Raw genomic sequence first — 20,262 nt, 5'->3', positions numbered from 1 at the left:
ATGTACAATTCTCAAATTTATCACTATAAAAAGCCCTTTTTTCCGCTCTAATCGCTGTTGTTGTATAGTTTCTAAGCTGTTTGTAATAATTCCATTTAGCTGGCAGTTTAGTTGTTTTAAAATCCTTTAATGCCTTATTTCTTAATTTTTGCAATAGTTTAATATTATCTGTCAGCCACGGAGAATCTTTTTTTTTTCGAACAACTATAGTTTTAATAGGAGCATGCTTGTCGAATAATTTGAGTAAATTATTGTTTAAAAAATGTATCTTATCATCTATGGATTCGAATTCATATATTAAATGAAATGGAACAGCCTCCAAATCCTCTTGAAAGTTGTTTAGGTTTATATCTTTTAAGGATCTGTAAGATACAATGTGCGGTTGTACAATAGACTCCGTCACATTAAATTCACAAAAAACGCTAAAATGGTCAGAAAATGTAGAGCTTATTATGCCAGACTTCAAAATGCCAACATGATTTGTAAAAATAAGATCTATAATTGAACTAGTGTTGTTGGTCTTACGAGTATGCTCGGTTATAAGTTGCTTCAAATCGAAAGTTTCACACAAAGAAATAAGCTGAGTTGCATGACTGTAATTTAATTTAGATATATCAATGTTAAAATCACCTAGACACGTTATATTATTAAAATTTGAAAAAATGTCAATTAGTGTTTCCTCTAAAGTTAAAAAAAAACTCTGAATATTTGAACTTGGAGGCCTATAGACTATGCCGAAAATGTATGGCTCCTTACTAATAAAAATTTTTACCCATAAACTTTCAAAAAAATCATGACTTTCAGATAAAATAATTTCATATGATAAACCATTCCGGACATAGGCAACAATACCACCACCCCTAAGATTTTGACGATCATTTCTTATTAATTGATAATTACTGATCTGTATTGCACTACTATCAATATTAAGACTAAGCCAACTTTCGGTGACTGCAATCAGGCTAAAGTCCTTTTTACAATAATCATTCTTAAAATCCTCAAAATGAGCCAGCAGGGATCTACAGTTAATATGTGCTATTTTTAACGACATAAAATATTGCGATTAGTTATAAGTTTTTAGGAATAATATATACTTAGTTGTTGCAGATTTAGGTACTTACTAGGTATGCACTTGTAATAAATTGATATATCTGTATAAAATAAAAGCTGAAGTTCTCTGGTTATAAAAAAAAAATCTTAGCCAAGAAACTATCTAACTACGTATATTCCCAAGTATAATAAGTTAGTTTAATAATAATAATAAAGAATAAATATAAGGATTATACCTACACCTGCACCAAAACAAAAAGAAAAAAAAACTAGTTTGTCGTAAAGTTAAACAAAAAGAGTTTAGTAAGCCAATCATATATAAAAAAGCACCTGATGTTTCGGACTTGTTCTTAAGTTATTCAGTCCCAACATTGCTTTTAAGGTTGATTAAATCACTTTCCGAGACTACACGATGCACCGAACCATCACTTGTTTTGACATAAACATTGCCACTAGACACCCACGCAAATTTGTTTGTAAAAAGGTTTATTGCTCGGTCTAATAAAGTAAGCCGTAATTTAGTGAGATCCTCCTTAATGTAAACACCGGTGTTTTTTAACATTTTTCTGCTCTTGAGTACCGACAAACGGACATCAGCAGTAGAAAACCGTACAAGCACTGCCGGCGGTTTACGGCCCGGAATTTTTGGCGAAATTCTGTGACATTTTTTTATTTCGCTACCGTTAACCTGCAATTTTAGTTTATTATTTAATATAGACAGTACGGTTTCTCGGACATTTTCATTTCGGTCATGTTTGATGCCGAATATACGGACATTGTTGCTGCGCATTGTTTGTTCTTGATTGTCTAGTAGAGTTCTAAGTTGACAGTTCTCTTCCTCCATCCGACTTAACCCTACTTTAAGGGCTGCGATTTCTTGGTTTTGAGCTTCTAGCTGTTCATCAAATTCTTCTCTTACTAATGTAGCTACTTTCGCAGCTATTTCAGAGAGAAATTTATCGTTAAACACACTAGAAATTATGGATTTTATTTCTCTCACATCTGTTGTTGAGAAACCCATTTTGGCGGGAAATGATAGTGGATGCCTTGAATGCAGTTAACTATTACAAACCCTGGACACAAACACTCAAAAACAAGTCAATCGTATGAAAAGGCTATTGCTCACCCCTAAGTTCTGTCGTATATTTAGGGGCAGATCATCTCACAGTTCTGGCAGTACATTTCTTAAAAAATTTAAATAAATATTTCACGTTAAACGGGGAGGCAACATAATTGGACCAATTAAGCGTTCTCCAACAATGCCGGCCCACATATTGACCGAAAACTTATGTTGATAGCTCCTAAAATGAATACCACAAGGGTTTTCCTCACTCCACACATGATTATTCTTAGAATTAAAAATGCCTTCTTTTGTAAATCAAGCCTCGTCAGTAAAAAGGACATATTTTGGAAATTGAGGCTCTTCTGTACGCCGGTCAAGAAACCAGTGGCAAAAATTCACGCGGGGCATAAAATGATTGGGTCCTAATGATTGCACCTTTTGCAGGTGGTAGGGCCGAAGAAGCTGTTCATTAACAACGTTCCATACCCTAACATGATTTACATGCATCGCATCAGCTACTGCTCGAGTACTTACTGATGGGTTATCTTCAAATCGCTGAAGCACTTCTTCCTCAAAATCCGGGATTCGGATGTTTCTTTGCGCGCCATTATCTTGGCGTTTTATTTTAACGGAGCCAGTCTCCCTGGGCCGTTGATTGACCCTTTCAAAAAGTGTGTGAGCTGGGATTCGCCTTTCGGGAAACCGCTCTTCATATAGTCGAGAAGCAGCTCTACCATTACATCGAACTTCCCCATAAATTAAAAGCATATCGGCGTATTCAGCAAAAGTGTAATCTTCCATTACTTAACCGTAATAAAAAAGGAATTAATATCATGTAAAAAATACTGACAGTGGCAATGAATTAGCATTATTATTATTATTATTATTTAAATAATTAATTCAGGTGCTGTATCTTAGTTTGGTTTTAGTCAATTTTCACAAAAACAGTTATATTTACCGCCTTTTACTAAGAGCCCCTTTTTTTATGTAAAAAGCATAGGAACATCATAATCTAATGCCCAAACGGGCAGAAATTAAAGTCTTAAAGAAATGGGCCTAAATTTACCAAATACCCCCCTGATTCAGAAGCCCCTGGTAAATATTTTTTTATTTAGTAGGTTCAAAAGAATAAACGTACTAACAATAATTTACCTCCCAAAATTGGTTGCGGTAGCTAAAGTAGTTCCGGAGCTATTAAAAAAAAAACTAGTTTTTAAAGGTTATTCTCAAAGAGCTCTAGCTCCCTGAGGAAGCTTTTCCGGACCCATGTTTATATGAACTTTTGTTTTTCTTTTGACGTTTTCTATCTGCCCTAGAAGTTTGTAAAATGATCAACGGAACACCCCGTATATTACGTAGAAATATGCTAATATTAACAAAATGATAAAAGTAATTTTTTTGACATCAAAAACATCAAATTATACCCGTAATTCATCCTCTTTAAGAACTTCAGTGGCTAATTCATCTTTATCCACTTCGTTTGGCGCTAAATCTTCACCTGGTTCATCAAAGGCATTTTCATCCTGTATAGCTGTAACATAATACTGAAGCCTTGGATTTTCTTGCCACTTTACCCCAAAGTAAAGTGTTAACAATTTGTTAACGTTTTGTAATTTTATCTGCTTAACATTTTTCTTTACACCTAATTCTTTTAGTCTTATAGAAAGAACAGACTTTCCTTTTTTAAAAATGCTGGAATTTGTTCCTAGGTTTTTTATAAAATTGTTCACCTCTTAATACAACAGTTCCTGTATTATTACGAGATAAAATGAAACGTTTGGTCGGGGCAAATGAGAAGTGCCAGCTTTGAATAAATAATAAATAATGGCTTTATTTGTACTTTTCAATAGTGTACATAGGCGAAGTCTAGCCAAAGGCTAATCTACTTAACCTATTTAAAAAAAGTAAGCAAAATTATTTTAGATAGCACAACAGAAAGAAAAAAATTAACATTTGTAATGGTAACACTAATATTAATATAAAAATCAACAGATATACACCCATTGGTCCATAAAAATCAAAAAATTATAAAATAAGTAATACCTACTGACAATTTAGCTATTCTGTTTTGTTAAAAAATGCAGCTTTAGTTTTTTCTTGAAACCCGCTACTGACATTTCTTTTATAGGATGCGGAACAAGGTCATTGTAAATTGCCACAGCATTCATTATACATAAAACTACGACGAAAGAAGGCTGTTCGATATCTAGGAATTGACAACTTATTTATAAATCTCAGATTTGCATCATGTAAATTTTTCCGAAAAGTAAGTTTTTTGCGGAGGTAGGGAGGAGTAGACGACGCTAGCAGTCTATGCACAAAAACCGCCAATTGCAAAGAGAATAGATTTTCCACGCGCAGTCAACCAAGTTCACACAGCCCTGCAGAGACTCTATCATACTTTCTTAGTCCATAAATAAATCTGCAGCATTGATTTTGCAGCTTTTGCAAACGGTACGCAGTGATTTTGTCTAAACATGGATAATAAACAATATTGCAGTAATTCATAATAGGTAATACTAAAGACTCACACAGTTTTTTCCTTACCTTAAAATTAATTATATTTCTGTTTGCATACAATGGCTTTAAAGAATAGTATGACTTTTTAATAACATTAGAAACGTGTAACTTAAAGCGCAATTCATCATCCAAAAGCAATCCAAGATTTTTTGCACATTTAACCATACTTAGCTGATTACCTCCCACAAAAAGCTTTAAACCGTCCAATGCTATTCTTTTTTTGTTCTTAGAAGTAAAGCACATAACACAACACTTTGAAGGATTGAGTTTTAAATTATTTTGAGAGGAAAAGAAGGAAATTCTAGAAAGATCGTCGTTTATTTTATTTGATGCCTCCAATACAGATTCAGCTTTAAAAGAATGATAAATTTGCATATCATCCGCGAACCCCTGGATTTGGCAGTATTTTACAACAAACAAATCCGAAACATATACATCAGAAATAAGAGAGGTCCCAGAACAGATCCCTGAGGTACTCCAGATGTTATATATTTGATATTTGAAAAAGTCTGATCTTCCATTTTAGGTCATACCTGCTAAATTTAGGAGTTGAAGTCGATGTTAAACACACGAAACAATCGCATTAGACCCCTTTGGGCGTTCTATTTCATTCCAAGTGTAAATAAAAGTGTTTTCTGGTGTCTGTTTTGATTTGGAAGATCCCTGGCAAATAGTAAAGTTGTACTGATAAAGCGGCCTACTAAAATAGGTTTGCTGGTCTGGAATTTTAGGCAAAACCATACATTTTTGACAGTCAAAAGACAAGGTAATCTCATATTCCCTATCTCGCCGAAGCAATTCAAAAAATGCATTTGCTTTTAATTTATGGATGCGACTAGCTGCCATTTGTGTCTTGGCTTGTCGAATTTGAACCCCAAAATTTAGGCAACGAGAGCATACATCTGTCGCAGGGCTGGCAATGCTAATATTAAATATTTGTACAAAAATTTGTCTGGAAAACTCGTAGTTTACTAAATTTTCCGGTTTTTTTTGATCTATATAACTTTCAAAGGTTTTTTATATTTAAACTACTTGGCATGTACTGTTTTGTCACATTTGCGTTTCGGCAGTAGTAAGACTGTAATAGATTCAATCCCTTAAGAAATGCAACCACGGCTTGTTTTTTGACAAGATATTTTCGGCTTCTAGTATCGCCACCTCGTAACTCACTTGGCAAGTCTCCACTGTACAAATATTTTGCAAACGGAATTTAGATATAGATAAACAATGAATAATAGTTTTTTGACCAACTTGCATTTTTAAGTATCTTCCATCTCTTTTGGTTTCTATAAAATATTTAATTGCAATTTTGTTTCATGGACTACAGGCTTTCGATTTTTCTTTGGTAATTTAGCTGAACAATTTTTCAGTAAAAACATATCTTGATTAACTTTATCTTTCGATTTATAAAAGAGCTCATAAAATTTTCTTATATCTTGCATTGTTAGATTTGCACATTGGTAACAAGAATTAGCAAAATGCTTACAATCGGGCATTTTGGGTAATGATTTAGGCGTATGCCTAAAATTACCAAAAAAATTGTTGTTAATGTAAGTAAAAATTTTTTAAAAAATCTGCAAACTTACCTAGCTGCTTTTTTTATGTTTTTCTTCCAGGATGACTCATTTCGTAACATTTTTCTTCCTTTACCGTACACTACTTCTTTAACAGGGACACCACCTGCCTTTAAACTATCTTCCAAATTCATTTTTATGTATAAATACAAATAATATTATCTTCTGTAAGCACACTTAAGTATTTAATTAAAATAAACAAACACACGTGTTAATTACAACACTGTCGAATGCAAAGAGAAACAGAATACTAAATAAAATAATAAGACCACGTCATTTCTTTAGACATTTTTGAATCGCCAATCTCATCGCCATAGTTTAATCTGTGTATTAGGTCAGTTACGCACCTGTAATTATTATGTTGCAAATATAAAATTATATTTCTTATAATTTTATATTTGCAACTGTACCTTATTTTAAAAGCTAATTTTAAAGGGGATAAGACGAGTTTTGGAAACGGATAACTCATATTTAATATAATCAAAGTCCGCCCAACGAAATATTGTAATTTTCGTGAACCAATTTCTCCAGAAGAACGTTTGGCTGTAACTTTAAGGTAAGTTTTTTAATTTACTTTCAAGAAACCCAAAAAATCATAACAACAAACTATATGAGCAATTTTTTTATATTACATATACCTCAAGAATACATTTCTTGTTATGTTTTAATCTTAACAGCAAACTAAACAGTAAAAGGATTTAACTAAAATTAAAATTTATTTACGAAGTATTGGAGTATGTCGGATTAAACTGTTGGAAATATTCGTGACTAAGTGGCTTTAGTTATTTGAAATAAAGCCCTTAGTAACTTTGAATAACAATTTATTATGTCTAGCAATCCCATTTAGTAAAGGTTAGTTGTGAGTTTATTTAATGATATCTTTTTGTATTATTGTAATAACAAGGAGCTTAAGTTATTTCTATGAAAAAAAATCCTGTGGTTACTAGACGGTTTGTAATTTTAACTAACCAGTATTATTGATTTAATTAATTACTATATTGCCTTATTTAAATTCCTCAGTTTATTTAAATTTATATACAGGGTGTCCCAAATTCGAGGCTCACCATTCTGTCAAAGCAAGCTCGGTTAAATTAGGCCAAAGATGTGTAAACTGATGCTCAATGAAAAGCGGTTTAGAAATTTGAAATATTCCAAATTTGCACTATGCCGGCTTTTTTAAATTTCTAAACGGCACTTAAACGTCAATTTACTCAATTTTGACTCGATTCAATCAACCTATTGTGTTTATTAAGGGTTTCCAAGATAGCAATGCCATTATACATATTCTCACCATCAGCTCACATCATCATTGAGAACTTCTGCATGTCATAAATAAAACACCATTTTGTTTTAAGGAACTTGTTTTATTTCTCCAAAATAAATTTTGATACACACAAGCGTAGAGTTATTTAAAAACTTACTTAACAAAAAAGACTTAGAAAATAATTAAAAATATATGTTTTATTCACCAAAAATTAAATTAAATGCTCTTTGGTAATATACATAAAGCCCTCAGACCTCACTTAAGGCTCAATAGGCAGTACTAACTAACATTTAAATCATGTAATAAATAACATGTTTACAATTCTTACACCTTAACTGTTTAAAAGGTAATATAGTTAAAGGTAATAATAGTTAAATGTCCTTTGACTATTATTACCTTGATTATTATAACACCACAACAAATAAATGAGGGCCCCACGATACGCAAACTACTGCGTGAATACATACAATTTTTATATTTATTAAATTTATATTTAAAATTCATATCAATGCATAGTTAATGATAATTGCTGAAGTAAAGATTGTAAATGAAATTTTCAAGCGTTTTTTCTACATAGACAAGTGACACTTGGTACGTCAAAATATTACTAAATTTCACATTTACTGGAATATTGAATTATTATTTTTTCCCTTTAGGTTTAACAGGTATGAATGAATAGGCATTCAAAGTCACCCAATTAAGAATTGTGATTTGTTGATATACTAAATGTCACTTGTGTAAAAAAACCGCAAGTTTAAAGGAAAGACGCCTTTGAAAAGAACCAGCTATATAAAAATAATATGTCGGTTAATATTCATCAATAGCATCCTCTAATCCTGGAACTTTTACTTTTCTTTCATTACTCCTATTTATTACTGCCTTTCCCACTTTTGGCCATTCAGTATAAACACAGTCAATTTTTTGGCTAAATCTGTGATTAAAATCCAATTTCCAAAGGACACTAACACATTTTAAAAGTTGTCAATTTTGGCAGTAAATTTTTTTTTAGATATCATGTTTTTAAGTATACTGATGGACGTTCTGTCACAATATTAAGAATTTAGTTGTAATCTATAGACGGTGGTATTATGCCACAAAAAACGTTCCAAATGCACTTAATGATAATGTCTTGGACTTTCTTTATGGTATATGTCCATTACCAGTAGACAAACTAACAGAAGTTTGTCCTTGCACCGTGGACTTATTGCCATTTGTTTGTCGTTACACTTGTTGCGGTTAGAAGTGTTTATTTTGAGTACTTTCAAGTTCTTTGTTCTTTACGGAATAAATTTAAAATAATGGATTTCCCTGTGACAGGGGATCATATAGTTGGTGATACGGATCGTGGTAGTAGAAAAAGGAAAAAAAATCTTACGTCTAAAGAGCGTAAAAGTAATGTCAGGTAAGTCTTACCTTTCCGGTACGCGGCCATTCGTATTTGCCAGCGGATCGTGTTTTCGGGCAAATAGAAAAAGTTACAGGATCTTACAGTATAATAAAAACACCTACATGAGATATACTCCAATAAGGGAGACGTTAGACAACTTGGTAAGGACTGGGTTGTTTACGATATAAAAACTGCGTTAACCTCTTTAAAGAAAATTGAAGGGATCAGTGTGGCCAATCACAAAACAACAGCAATATTTTGCTTAAAACCGAGTTGTTCTGCAGAAATGACGATCCATCCAAGCACTTTCAAACGTTATTAAAACGCAGAAAAAAGATTTCGACTTTACAGCTACCTGTTGTAATGCTTCAAAATGATCTTAAAACAAAAAAACTCCAGAGCCTCTCAAAACTTTTGGTGGAACTATCAGGGGCAAATTGGATTAATGATCCTGAGTTAACATGGTTGCAACCTATTCTCTCTAATAACCATGAACAAAATGAGAATCAAGTGAACCAAGATGAAACTGAGGGAATGCTAGCGAAGAAGGTGACATGCTATGTGATTGCAATAATGATGACGACGGGGACCTCTATGACATTTAAAAATATTTTGTATATCAAAAATAAAATACTGATCTTATAAACCTACTTACGTTTTTTTTTTATATCCTTGCTATACTTATTCATGCCGCTTTGTATAGACAAACAAAATGCAATTTGTCCAAGGTTGAGAAACTAAATGCAGTATGTCCTACAGTTTTTCAAAGTTTTTTAGGATATAATCAATACCAGATTGTCTGCATATAAGTACATCATTTGCATAATTTTTGATCAATTTTTCGGGTATATCATATTTTCGATAAATTTCTTGCCAGACACATAGCTTATTTGCCAAAATTTCTTTCTTTCTTCTTTCATTCTATTGAAATGATATCCACTCTATACAAAAGTTACATAAGATCAAAAATAGAATATGCCTTTGTTGTATGGAACCCATATTATATTAAAGATATAGACCAATTAGAGAAATTACAGCGCAAAGTAACAAAAATCCCTTACGAATTAAGCGAGGTGCCATATCCAGAAAGATTAATCAGGTTTGGTTTGACCACTCTCAGAGAGCGAAGACATAGAGGCGATCTCATCGAAACCTATAAGATTACCAGCGGTTATTACCAGTGCAATTTGGCGAACCTTTGCCACTATAGCCAAAACCATCATCTCCGAGGACATACAAGGAAGCTTGAAAAAGAAAGAACGGCAAAACTTCCCAGAAAAAACTTCGTAACAAATCGTACAGTGCACTTGTGGAACTCGTTAAATCAGGAAACGGTGACGGCCCCAAATACGAATATCTTCAAGAATCGCGTTGATGTTGAGCTGGGACAAAATTCGGATCCACTACTGCATGTGAGCAGGTCCACCTACTCAAGCCTGAAACATACGGAAGAAACAATAGCTTCATCGGTCTCACCGCCTGCTATTGTCAACATAATAATAATAACACGTGACTCTACGTTTGTTACTATAAGGCCGATCACATGACCGTTGTCAACCGATTAAAGGAAGTAGTCGTAACGCGTTTATCACGAGGGTTATTCAAAACGGTATTTTTTAACGTTTAAGGTTTATTTTCGTTATAAATTAGTCTTAGTCAAGTATGCCCTTAATGTAATTTTGTTAATGAAGTGTGGCACTGGCGGAACGTCCAGAAGACCGCAAAATCCACCCTCTAAAGACGATAAACAAACATAACTCGAACCCAAACATTAGGCCGGCTCCTAATAGATGTTTATTGTCTTAAGTAAAGTATATTTTAATAGGGCCCCCCTTAATGTCTTTAGGAAATCGATAGGTCGTCATAGTTAATGGGGCTTAAGATCTTTTTAACCTATCGTATAATTTCGAATATTAATTTCCAGTTGCACATGAGACAGCGCAAGCAAAGCGTCGAGCGTGAGGAAGAAATGGAGAATAGTCGAGAATCGGTGAAGTTCGTTTGTAACGACTTGTATGACGTCACCGGTAAGTCCACTTCGGTAAGTTTCTTCTTTATACGATTGCTATTAATCGGCTTTAAAAGGTTTAAGTGTAGAAACGGGAGACCAGCAGTCGGCTTGTCCCTCTTTACCTCCACGTAATCACTCACAAGTCACCTCCTCCGTCTCCTCAATTGAGCCGATTACGTCACCGATAAACTTGGAACCATCCGTACCAACTGCAGTGAATCCGCCCAACAAACAACCGCCAAAAGTACCACCGAAACGAAGGAGGAAATATGAAAGGAATGATATTTCCCAGTTGGACGAGATTTTGACTGATTTGAATAGGGACGAGGGCGGTAAGTTCTCGCAGTAAGTTTAAAGTGTATATATATATAAGTAGATATTTATTAGCAGGAAAAGTAAAACAGCTGATCAAGAGGTACAGCAACATCCCCGAGAGTGAAGAGGTGGAAATACGGAAAAAGAAAATTTCCACTTCGAACGACTTGGATAAATTGTTGGACGAGTTGGCTAAAGTGACCGTCGCTCCCATAATGACCCCGGGGGTCACTACGAGTCTCATAAATCCCGATGTCGCCGATCAGGAGGTATTAAATATATATTTCTTTATAGTTTAATTGAATCTCTCATATACACACCTGTTAGTACAAATTTCACGCGCATTCTTTTTTATAAAATTTTATAAAATTGTGTGAGAAATTTACAAAAGAAATTACTAAAATCAATTTATTGAAAGTGAAGATGCGGGAATTTCTATTTCAGGAGTGCCTATGTAAGAAACAAAATAATTTATTTCTTAATTGCATGTCAATATCTTAAGTTCTAAAGGTTAACATTTTGTAATAATTAATTCTTCAAAGCCTTTCAAGATACTTTCAATCTTTTTTGGAAAAAATATCAAAATCCCTACACTATGGAAGTTAAGATATCGGAATTCTTATACGAAAAGTGCCTGTAATGACACATCAATATCTTGGGTTCTAGTAATAAACATTTTGCAATAATTGATTCTTGGGAGAGTTTCTCAAGACTAATTTAGACTTTTTTGAAGAAATTGAATGAAGTGAAAGTCAAGATATTGAAAGTTTTATTCCAGGAGAGCCTGTAAGAAGCAAAATAATTTGTTTCTTAATGGCACGCCAATATTTCAGGTTGTAGTGATCTTACACTGTTGCGTCTTACCAACAATCTTGAATTCAACTTTTTATTATTGAGACCCAAAATTGGCTGATAGCAATCACGTGGTCCAGAAAAAGCACTTTAAATTTTTTAAGTAGTACAAATATTATATCTCCTATTTTTAAATCAGGGTCGAGGGATGATGTCAGAAATTATCGTAGTGTGTCCATAGTGTCATCCATCCCCAAAATTTTTGACAGCCTTATGTTTGCCCATTTAAATTGGCAATGTAGAGAAATTATTGTTGAGGAACAGCATGGTTTTAGAGGTGGTCGGTCCACTCTTACAAATTTACTCATATACCACAACAAGTTGTCGGATGCCTTGGAGAGGGGGTATCAAATTGATGCTGTATATACAGACGTCTCCAAGGCGTTTGACAAGGTAAATCATTTGTTATGAATTGAAAAATTGAGAAATATAGGTTTTTCTGATAGATTGCTAAAATGGTTGCTTAGCTTTCTTAGTGATAGAAAGCAAGTGATTAAACTTGGTAATTTTATATCTAGGGTGATTGAAGTTTGTTCTGGAGTGCCACAAGGCGGACACTGCTCTCCTTTGCTATTTAGTTTGTTTGTTAATGACCTTAGGGATGTCTTGGAGTATTGTGAATTTTTAATGTTTGCTGATGACCTCATACTTTTCTTGGTTATTATGAATGGGTGTTTTAAACCCCACATTAAGGGTGAATAGAAAAAGAGCGTTTTTATTTTTTTTTGTGGAAAAACCTCTATTTAAAAAAATCTATTATGCGCTTTTTGATCTACAAGTCAAGACCTGCAGATTCCTTATTTTTTGTTGTCAAAAAGGTGACTGCCATGTTAGCAACAGAGTAGGAAAGGTCTGAAACTGTTTCTATTCACCCCATTTTACGGTACTGCATAGAATTCATACAAGATGTATTTAAGCCTTTATGTGACATCAATTCAAGAAGCATTTCATTAAATCGCGTCTTAAAATGCGAAGATACTTCTAAGTCGCTCATCTGGGACTGAACTGCTTAAATATTCCATCATGCAGTTTTATCCACGAAACATTGTGAAATACTAGTATTAACCGGATAAATCTAGAACACTAGGTTGCTTGGATAATTCGGGTCTTACCCAGGTAATTCTAGTATTATCCAATATTCGTGTTTTAGCCGTAACATATACAAAAAAATTGTACTAAAAAAAAACTAAACTATTTCAAGATGTTGAAAATGGCCGAGCCAAGACGTAAAAGAAGAAACTCAGATCCGGACTACGACGTCCCGAGGCCCCACAGATCTTTGGTCATTTTATCGCAAAAGGACAACAACGCCTTGGAAGCGACCACGTTCTTCGGACCCATTCTGCAACCCTCCGATTTACCACCTAACTACGACGCCAGACCGTTAGTATATTTATTAACTTAACCTATAACCCTATAACCCTAATATATACACGTGTTAACAGAACGACTCCCCCAGTGGACTACTCCAACTTGCCCAGTATCACCCCGGACTCCTTGGAGGTGGAATCTACAAAAACCCACGACGAAATCCACAGACTCTCTTACGAGTCGCACGACTACAAACGCTTCAATAAAAGTAGCCACTATAACCTGGACGCTTTGGAGAATGCTTATGCCGATCCAAATAAGCTTTTGATGCTTAAAGGGTACTTCCCGACGTACGACAGTCCGATGAGCAGTTTCCATTTGGAGAGTAGGTTTATTGATTCGTTAGAACCCTGATGAGTGGTTCCGTTTGTTTGTTCATTATTTATGTTATTTCGTGAATATGTTTGTGCGTTTTGTAAACGTTGATTTAACGATAATAAAATTAGACCAAAGATAATAATTATTTTTGTCTTTTATTTATTCTCAAAGCCATTTTTACAGCATAATTTTGTACAAGATTAATGGCACTTAGGTAACTTAATACTTATGTATGCCTGCATATATGAATTCATTAATCAGGTTATCACCGGTGGATCAAATTTATGATTTGGGAGTCATCTTTGACGAAAGTCTCAACTTTAACCTACACTTGTATAATAATATTTACCAAGCATTTAGAATGCTAGGATTCATTAAAAGAAGTTCAAGTCTAATAACAGACACAAAAGGTTTAACATGCTTTTAAAATGCCTTATATAGTAAGAAGGTTTCGCCCAGTCTATACCGGTAATAAAGAAGGAATTAAGAGACTGCAAAGAAAATTTACCTAAACTATCCCCTTTTCAAATATTCGTTGCAGTCGAAGATGTTGCATATGAAACAAGACTTTATTGTGCAGCATGTAGTCTTTGGAACAGCGCCTACTGAATTCCTATTGGTTTTTTTCTTTACAAGCTCATCGATAATCTTTGGAACTTACAATCAAGCTTTAATCTTCACAAACCTCGTTAGTTAATTCAATTAAATTAGTAAAACATAGGTAGGACTCCTAAATCTAAAGCTACATCAATTTCACCCGTATAAAATGGAAATTGATCAACAACTTTTTGATGAAAGAATTGAGTTTTGTGAAATGATAAGTAATTTCATAACCGAAAATCAAAATATTTACGTTACTGATGAGGGTTTTTTAGAGGTCACACGCAGTATCCAGACGAGATAAATGTTTGGGCTGGCATTCTTAGAATGTCTATTTTAGGATCCTTATTTATTGAAGAAAATCTAACCGGTGAACTCTACCTTAATCTGCTGGAAAGCACACTAGACCCCTTAATAACATGTAGCTTCAATCAAACTGATGCAGCGGGTAATATAATTTTGCAAGAAAATTTAATGCACTTCCAACAAGATGGAGTTCCACCACACTATTATCTTCCGGTTAGAGAGTGTTTAAATTATAGATTTCCTGGCAGATGGATTGGTCGACGGAGAGGAATTGAATGGCCACCACGATCACCCGATTTATCACCTTTAGATAATAATTTGGAAGATTGAAAAAGAAGAATCACAGGTGCGTATAGTAGAATATATACAGGGTGACAATTTCAAGAGTAGCCATGGCTTATAATTTTTAAACCGTAAAAGATATAAAAAAATGCTTAAAACCGTTTCTATAGTAACAAGGGGGAACCAAAATGATGAATTTTTTAGGGATATACTATCATCCCCCTAACCCCCAGAGCCACCCCCTTAAAAATTTTAAATTGGAAGGGTAGTCGAGTGATACCTTGTTTGAAAGGTCTATTAATTCCCTATATTTTGCCGTCTTACTCATTAAAATCAATGCAACCATTTCCGAGATATGTATGTCCTTTTAAATGTTAGTCAATTCATTTTACTATCAGAATAAAAATATTTATTCTGATACTAAAATGAATTGTTAAAAGCCAAAACAAAACTCCAATAAATAGTACACTTATACTGAAATTATTGAATTGTCGGAATGGTATTTGGCGATGTAAAAAAAAAAAGGAAAATTTTCGATGCCTGCCATTCTCGAAATATTTGTTGTTTTTTGTTTATTTAAATTTTGCCTTAAAATGTTCAATTTTTGGTTTGGTTAGTAATATCGTGGTTCTTTTTGTGATTTAAAGTTCTCTCACTGCTCTAGTTTTATTTTTACAATGGTTTATACGATCGCCGAAAGAGTTGAAATGATATTTATTTATGGTTCTCAAAATCGCTGTTTACGTAGAAGTGCCACAATATTTAATGAGAGGCACCCAGATAAGCAGGTTGGGCATTATTACATCCAGAAGTTGGTAAGAAAATTTGAAGAAACTGGGTTTGTAGGTAATATAAAGAAAACTCAGCCAAGAATACTGGATGAAGCAACTCAGATTGAGGTTCTTGGGCATTTTGCTATGGATCCTGGTATGCCGACTCGTCAAGCAGCAGCTGCCACAGGAGTGTCTCGTGAATCAGTACGAAAGATATTAAAAATTAATAAATTCCATCCTTACAAGCTACAGATTGTTCAAGAACTTGGTGATGGCGATCCAGACAGGCGGATCGAATTTTGTGAATTAATGACCCAAAAAATAATAAATGAGCAACGTTTTATAAAAAACATTTGTTTCAGTGACGAGTGACTTTTTATTTAAACGGTAACGTTAATAAGCAAAACTGCCGTTACTGGAGTGATGAGAATCCCCATATTTTTAGGGAAGGGCACACCCAATATCCCCAAAAAATAAATGTGTGGACCGGAATTCTAGGGAATAATATAATTGGGCCATTGTTTATTGATGATAATCTAAATGGAGAAATTTATGCTGAAATGTTAGAAACAACTGTTGAGCCTTTAGTAATAACGGAATTGGAAAACCAAAGGGATGAAAATGAGATCTTGTTCTTGATGAAAATTTATTGCATTTTCAACAAGATGGGGCCCCACCACATTATGTATTGCCTGTTAGAGAGTGGCTAGATAATCATTATCCAGACCAATGGATTGGTAGAAGAGGACCTATTGAGTGGCCGCCAAGATCGCCAGATCTCACCCCTCTCGATTTTTTTCTTTGGGGTCACCTAAAATCGGTCGTTTTCAAAACGCAGCCTGCCACCATTGAGGAGCTAAAACAAAGAATTACACAAGAGTGCCGATTATTAACAACTGAAGTTTTTAGAAATGTTCGTCAAGAGTTTGAAAACAGATTGTACTTTTGCTTGCAAAATAATGGAAGCCACTTTGAGCATTTAATAAAATAATTAAAGTTCAATGCAGATTTTTATTGTTTTAAAAATAGAATAAACGCAATATTGCAGAGTGTTTTCCTTGTTCTTAACCATTTGTACTAATGTTCAAATGTTAAATATTTTATGACATTTTCAAAATATGTTAATTTTATAAGAAATTAAAAAACACTTAAATAACCTTTAATAAAATATTAAAATTGGCATAACTCTAAAATAAATGCATTGATTATTATAAGTAGGGTCGCATAATATAGGGAATTAATAGACCTTTCAAACAAGGTATCACTCGACTACCCTTCCAATTTAAAATTTTTAAGGGGGTGGCTCTGGGGGTTAGGGGGATGATAGTATATCCCTAAAAAATTCATCATTTTGGTTCCCCCTTGTTACTATAGAAACGGTTTTAAGCATTTTTTTATATCTTTTACGGTTTAAAAATTATAAGCCATGGCTACTCTTGAAATTGTCACCCTGTATATATATAATATAATTTATCGTATTTATCGGTAGGAGATACATTTAAGTTGTTTTGATGGCGAAAAAATTGCAGCAAAGGTGTCTCTTGACTTTTGAAAGGCATTTAACACTGTTGACCGTGTTATTGTGTTGGGTTTGTTGGAACGGATGGGGTCAGAGGTGTACCACATAATTGATTCTCAGAAATCCTGTTGAAAGTAGTAGCTGAACTCATTTACGCCGGTAGCCAGTTCAGATGCATCATGGGAGAAGCATCAACAGAATTAAAACTAAATTGCCTCATAGCAGAGCCATCATATTAGAAAGAACGAAAACATTTCCACTTAAATGAAGACAATTTGGAACATACTTACACGTTCGTCATTCTTTACAGGCAACCAGCACCACAAAAATAAAAACACCATTTTCGGTTTAAATTTTCATTTATTTAATGAACTATTTAGAGCGAACCGTAACTAAACACGGGTTTTGGCGCTACCGTAACAATTTATTAAAAAAAAAAATAAAGATTTTTTTCGGGTTCACCCTATCTCGAAACCCTTAACGTACAAAATTATAAATACATATAGAATATTTCATAATACCTTAACATAATAGAAATTATATTAACTGTTCTTAAGGTGTGCTACTTGCACCTTACATATTCAAGGTGTATTATGCGCTGTTAAGGGGTTGAATCGTGTGATTTTTTTAAAATTAATTAGCTGACAACCTGTATATGTAGAGTGCAAGTAGTGCACAATAATACTTGCTTTACGAAAAATTAATACAGCGTCAAAAAGTATGAAAAACAAAAAAATATCGCTCCTATTTGGTCATTTTTCACCGGGAAAAGTATATAAAGGATGCAAAACTATACACAGCCCAAACTACTTTCTTCTTTTTTTCTCTTATATATAATATATAAAAAACTTGTATATAAATAGCACGCGTAATATACGTTTAGCAAAAACTCAATTTTTAAATGCCCACCATGCGGATGCGGATGGTACTATGAAAATTTGAAATAAAGCGCGAAATCTGATTTAAAAAAAGAGGGGAGGACAAGGATAACTGGATTATTACGAGTCTAAAATAGGAATGGACGTGGTGTAAACGGGCGTTTCCAGTTCTATTCGGGCGGTGGTCCGGAGTCCCAGTTGGTTCTTGATGTGGCTGATGATGTCCTGGTCCGCGGGGCAGCTCTGCCTAAAAGCCTCCAACTCGTACATGTTCGCCATGTACCTTAAATTCGTTAAAAAAAAAACACGATTAACCAAGGAAAACAAACTTTACTTTGGTAACTAAGAGCTCCTTAATAAGTTTTCTAAAAAGTATCTATAGCGTTCCAATCTGCTGGAAATATATTGATTATTAAACACCTGTCCCAATAGTCATTATCTTAAAAATGTGCTCCTTTCACATGGACTCAAATAACACAGAACTCGACCCACCAGGGAGGATTACACGCCAATCTGCGCTACTAAGATAGATTATAGTTGAGGAAGTTTGGAACAAAACCGAATAAATCCATTTTTTACAAAAATTTAGTTAGCGGCGAATATTGGTTCATCTTGCTGAATTACATCATATCAGCTAAATATTGGCGTGCAAAAACGAATAAATCCTACTTAATTTTAATGGCAATATTGATGTTTTCATGCAAAACCAAATAAATCCATAAATACATTAATTCTATTTCAAATTTCTTACTTTATCTTATTATATAAATGTATAATTTGAATAATAGATGGCACTATCACTAGCGATGTCGTAAAAATTTCAACATGCTTCGTCAGCCATTTTGTCGTTGATTCGCCTATGCGTGTTTGCGCGCATGGACTGAGGGGCGACCATGTGTTAGTCGGTACAGTAAGTAGTGTAAACATAAACATTGGGTGCGGTAGTTTGATTGATGTAGTTGAGTTGTAGTCGTGCTGTATAATATTTCTGGTTTGAACTGTTCTTTTAGTGGTTTTTAAATAAAATAAATACAAGCTGCAGTAATAGGTCCTAAATAAAAAATACGGAGGAAGATTTTTTGGGAGATTCAGTAGCTGTGGAAGAAGCGAACCAAGGGAGCAGAATAAGGTAAAAAGCGTCGAAAAAGCTAAGAGGAAAACATGAAAGGTAAGATTAAGTATAAAAGAAAGAAAGAAAGAAAGAAAATGTGCTATATTACGTAAGACAACAAAATCTTGTGTACAAGCATCCTAAAAACTAAAAAATTCCAAATTTACTTTAAATTTCAAATTTCAAACAAACATAACATCTAAAACACTTTACCACAACATTTACACACATTACCAAAATTAATCATAACGAAACAGATTGAGAAAAAAAAAAGCATCTTTTTGATAAATTTCATTAAAAAATTTTATCAAAAAGATGCTTTTAGGATTTTTTGAGATATAAAGAGAGGTTTACAAGAATCTCTTAACCCAGCGGAACATAGGTATCTAACTGCCTTTTTTTGAATCACAAAAATTATGTTTAAAGTTAAAAAAAAAAATAGTTCTTAGGCAATTATATTTTTTTAACATTTATTTTATTTTAGATACGAAGATCCAGATCCAGACCTAAAGAAATTTAACCGTCCTTGTTTATATGATAATGAAACATATCGATGCCAAAATGTTAAAATACCAGATATTAAAAATGTAAGAAGCTAGCTGTATAGCGTACCAAACAACAGTGTTCAAGATGTAACACTTTGTCATATGATAAGCGTTTTTGGTACTGTAAGGAAGAGGCCTGTTAAAAATAACCCTTGACAAAGGGCTGCAAACTTCTTTTTAAAAATTAAAAAGAACAGATCCGCAGAGGCAGTTAAGGTCTGCAGGACTTTTTTCATGCCAGCAACAGTTGACTCAGGGGACTGTCCTAAACAGCGAAAAGGAGGTGACCATATTCCAACAAAAAGTTTGGACAAAAGGGAGAGAGTACGCGAATTCGTTTGTAAATTGCTTGGCACTGAAAGTCATTAAAATCGAAAAATTCTAATCTAAGGGTTTATTTACCTGCCCTTCTAAGCATTAAAAAGTTACAACGTATGTATAATGAACAGGCTGAAAGTAAGTACCACGTTGGCTACCACATGTTTAGAAAGGTTTTTCTAACAAAATTTAATATTGGATTTTC

General features: G+C 33.8%; 2 protein-coding genes across 3 annotated transcripts in view; one reads left to right on the top strand and one right to left on the bottom strand.

Moving 5' to 3' along the window:
• LOC126747089 (uncharacterized) overlaps positions 1–13,870 on the top strand; it is a 35,869-nt gene extending 21,999 nt beyond the window's left edge. The window contains exons 8-12 of one of the 2 annotated variants that reach the window (XM_050455582.1): positions 10,783–10,885; positions 10,944–11,201; positions 11,260–11,453; positions 13,238–13,419; positions 13,482–13,870. In XM_050455582.1, coding sequence (XP_050311539.1) covers positions 10,783–10,885; positions 10,944–11,201; positions 11,260–11,453; positions 13,238–13,419; positions 13,482–13,761 — 1,017 coding nt within the window. In that variant the 3' untranslated portion in view covers positions 13,762–13,870. Of the gene's footprint in view, positions 1–10,782; positions 10,886–10,943; positions 11,202–11,256; positions 11,454–13,237; positions 13,420–13,481 lie in introns of both variants that reach the window. The other variant, XM_050455581.1, reaches the window with a different exon arrangement.
• A 3,675-nt stretch (positions 13,871–17,545) lies between these two features.
• The window catches only part of LOC126747091 (chloride intracellular channel exc-4), a 41,585-nt gene continuing 38,868 nt past the window's right edge, over positions 17,546–20,262 (bottom strand). The window contains exon 4 of the mRNA XM_050455583.1: positions 17,546–18,366. Within this exon, the coding sequence (XP_050311540.1) occupies positions 18,204–18,366 (163 nt within the window). The 3' untranslated portion in view covers positions 17,546–18,203. The remainder of the gene's footprint in view (positions 18,367–20,262) is intronic.

Source organism: Anthonomus grandis, chromosome 18, assembly GCF_022605725.1.
Source record: "Anthonomus grandis grandis chromosome 18, icAntGran1.3, whole genome shotgun sequence".
NCBI classification, from domain to species: domain Eukaryota; kingdom Metazoa; phylum Arthropoda; class Insecta; order Coleoptera; family Curculionidae; genus Anthonomus; species Anthonomus grandis.
The sequence above is the reverse complement of the archived record's forward strand: the minus strand, read 5'-3'. Positions and strand labels throughout refer to the sequence as shown.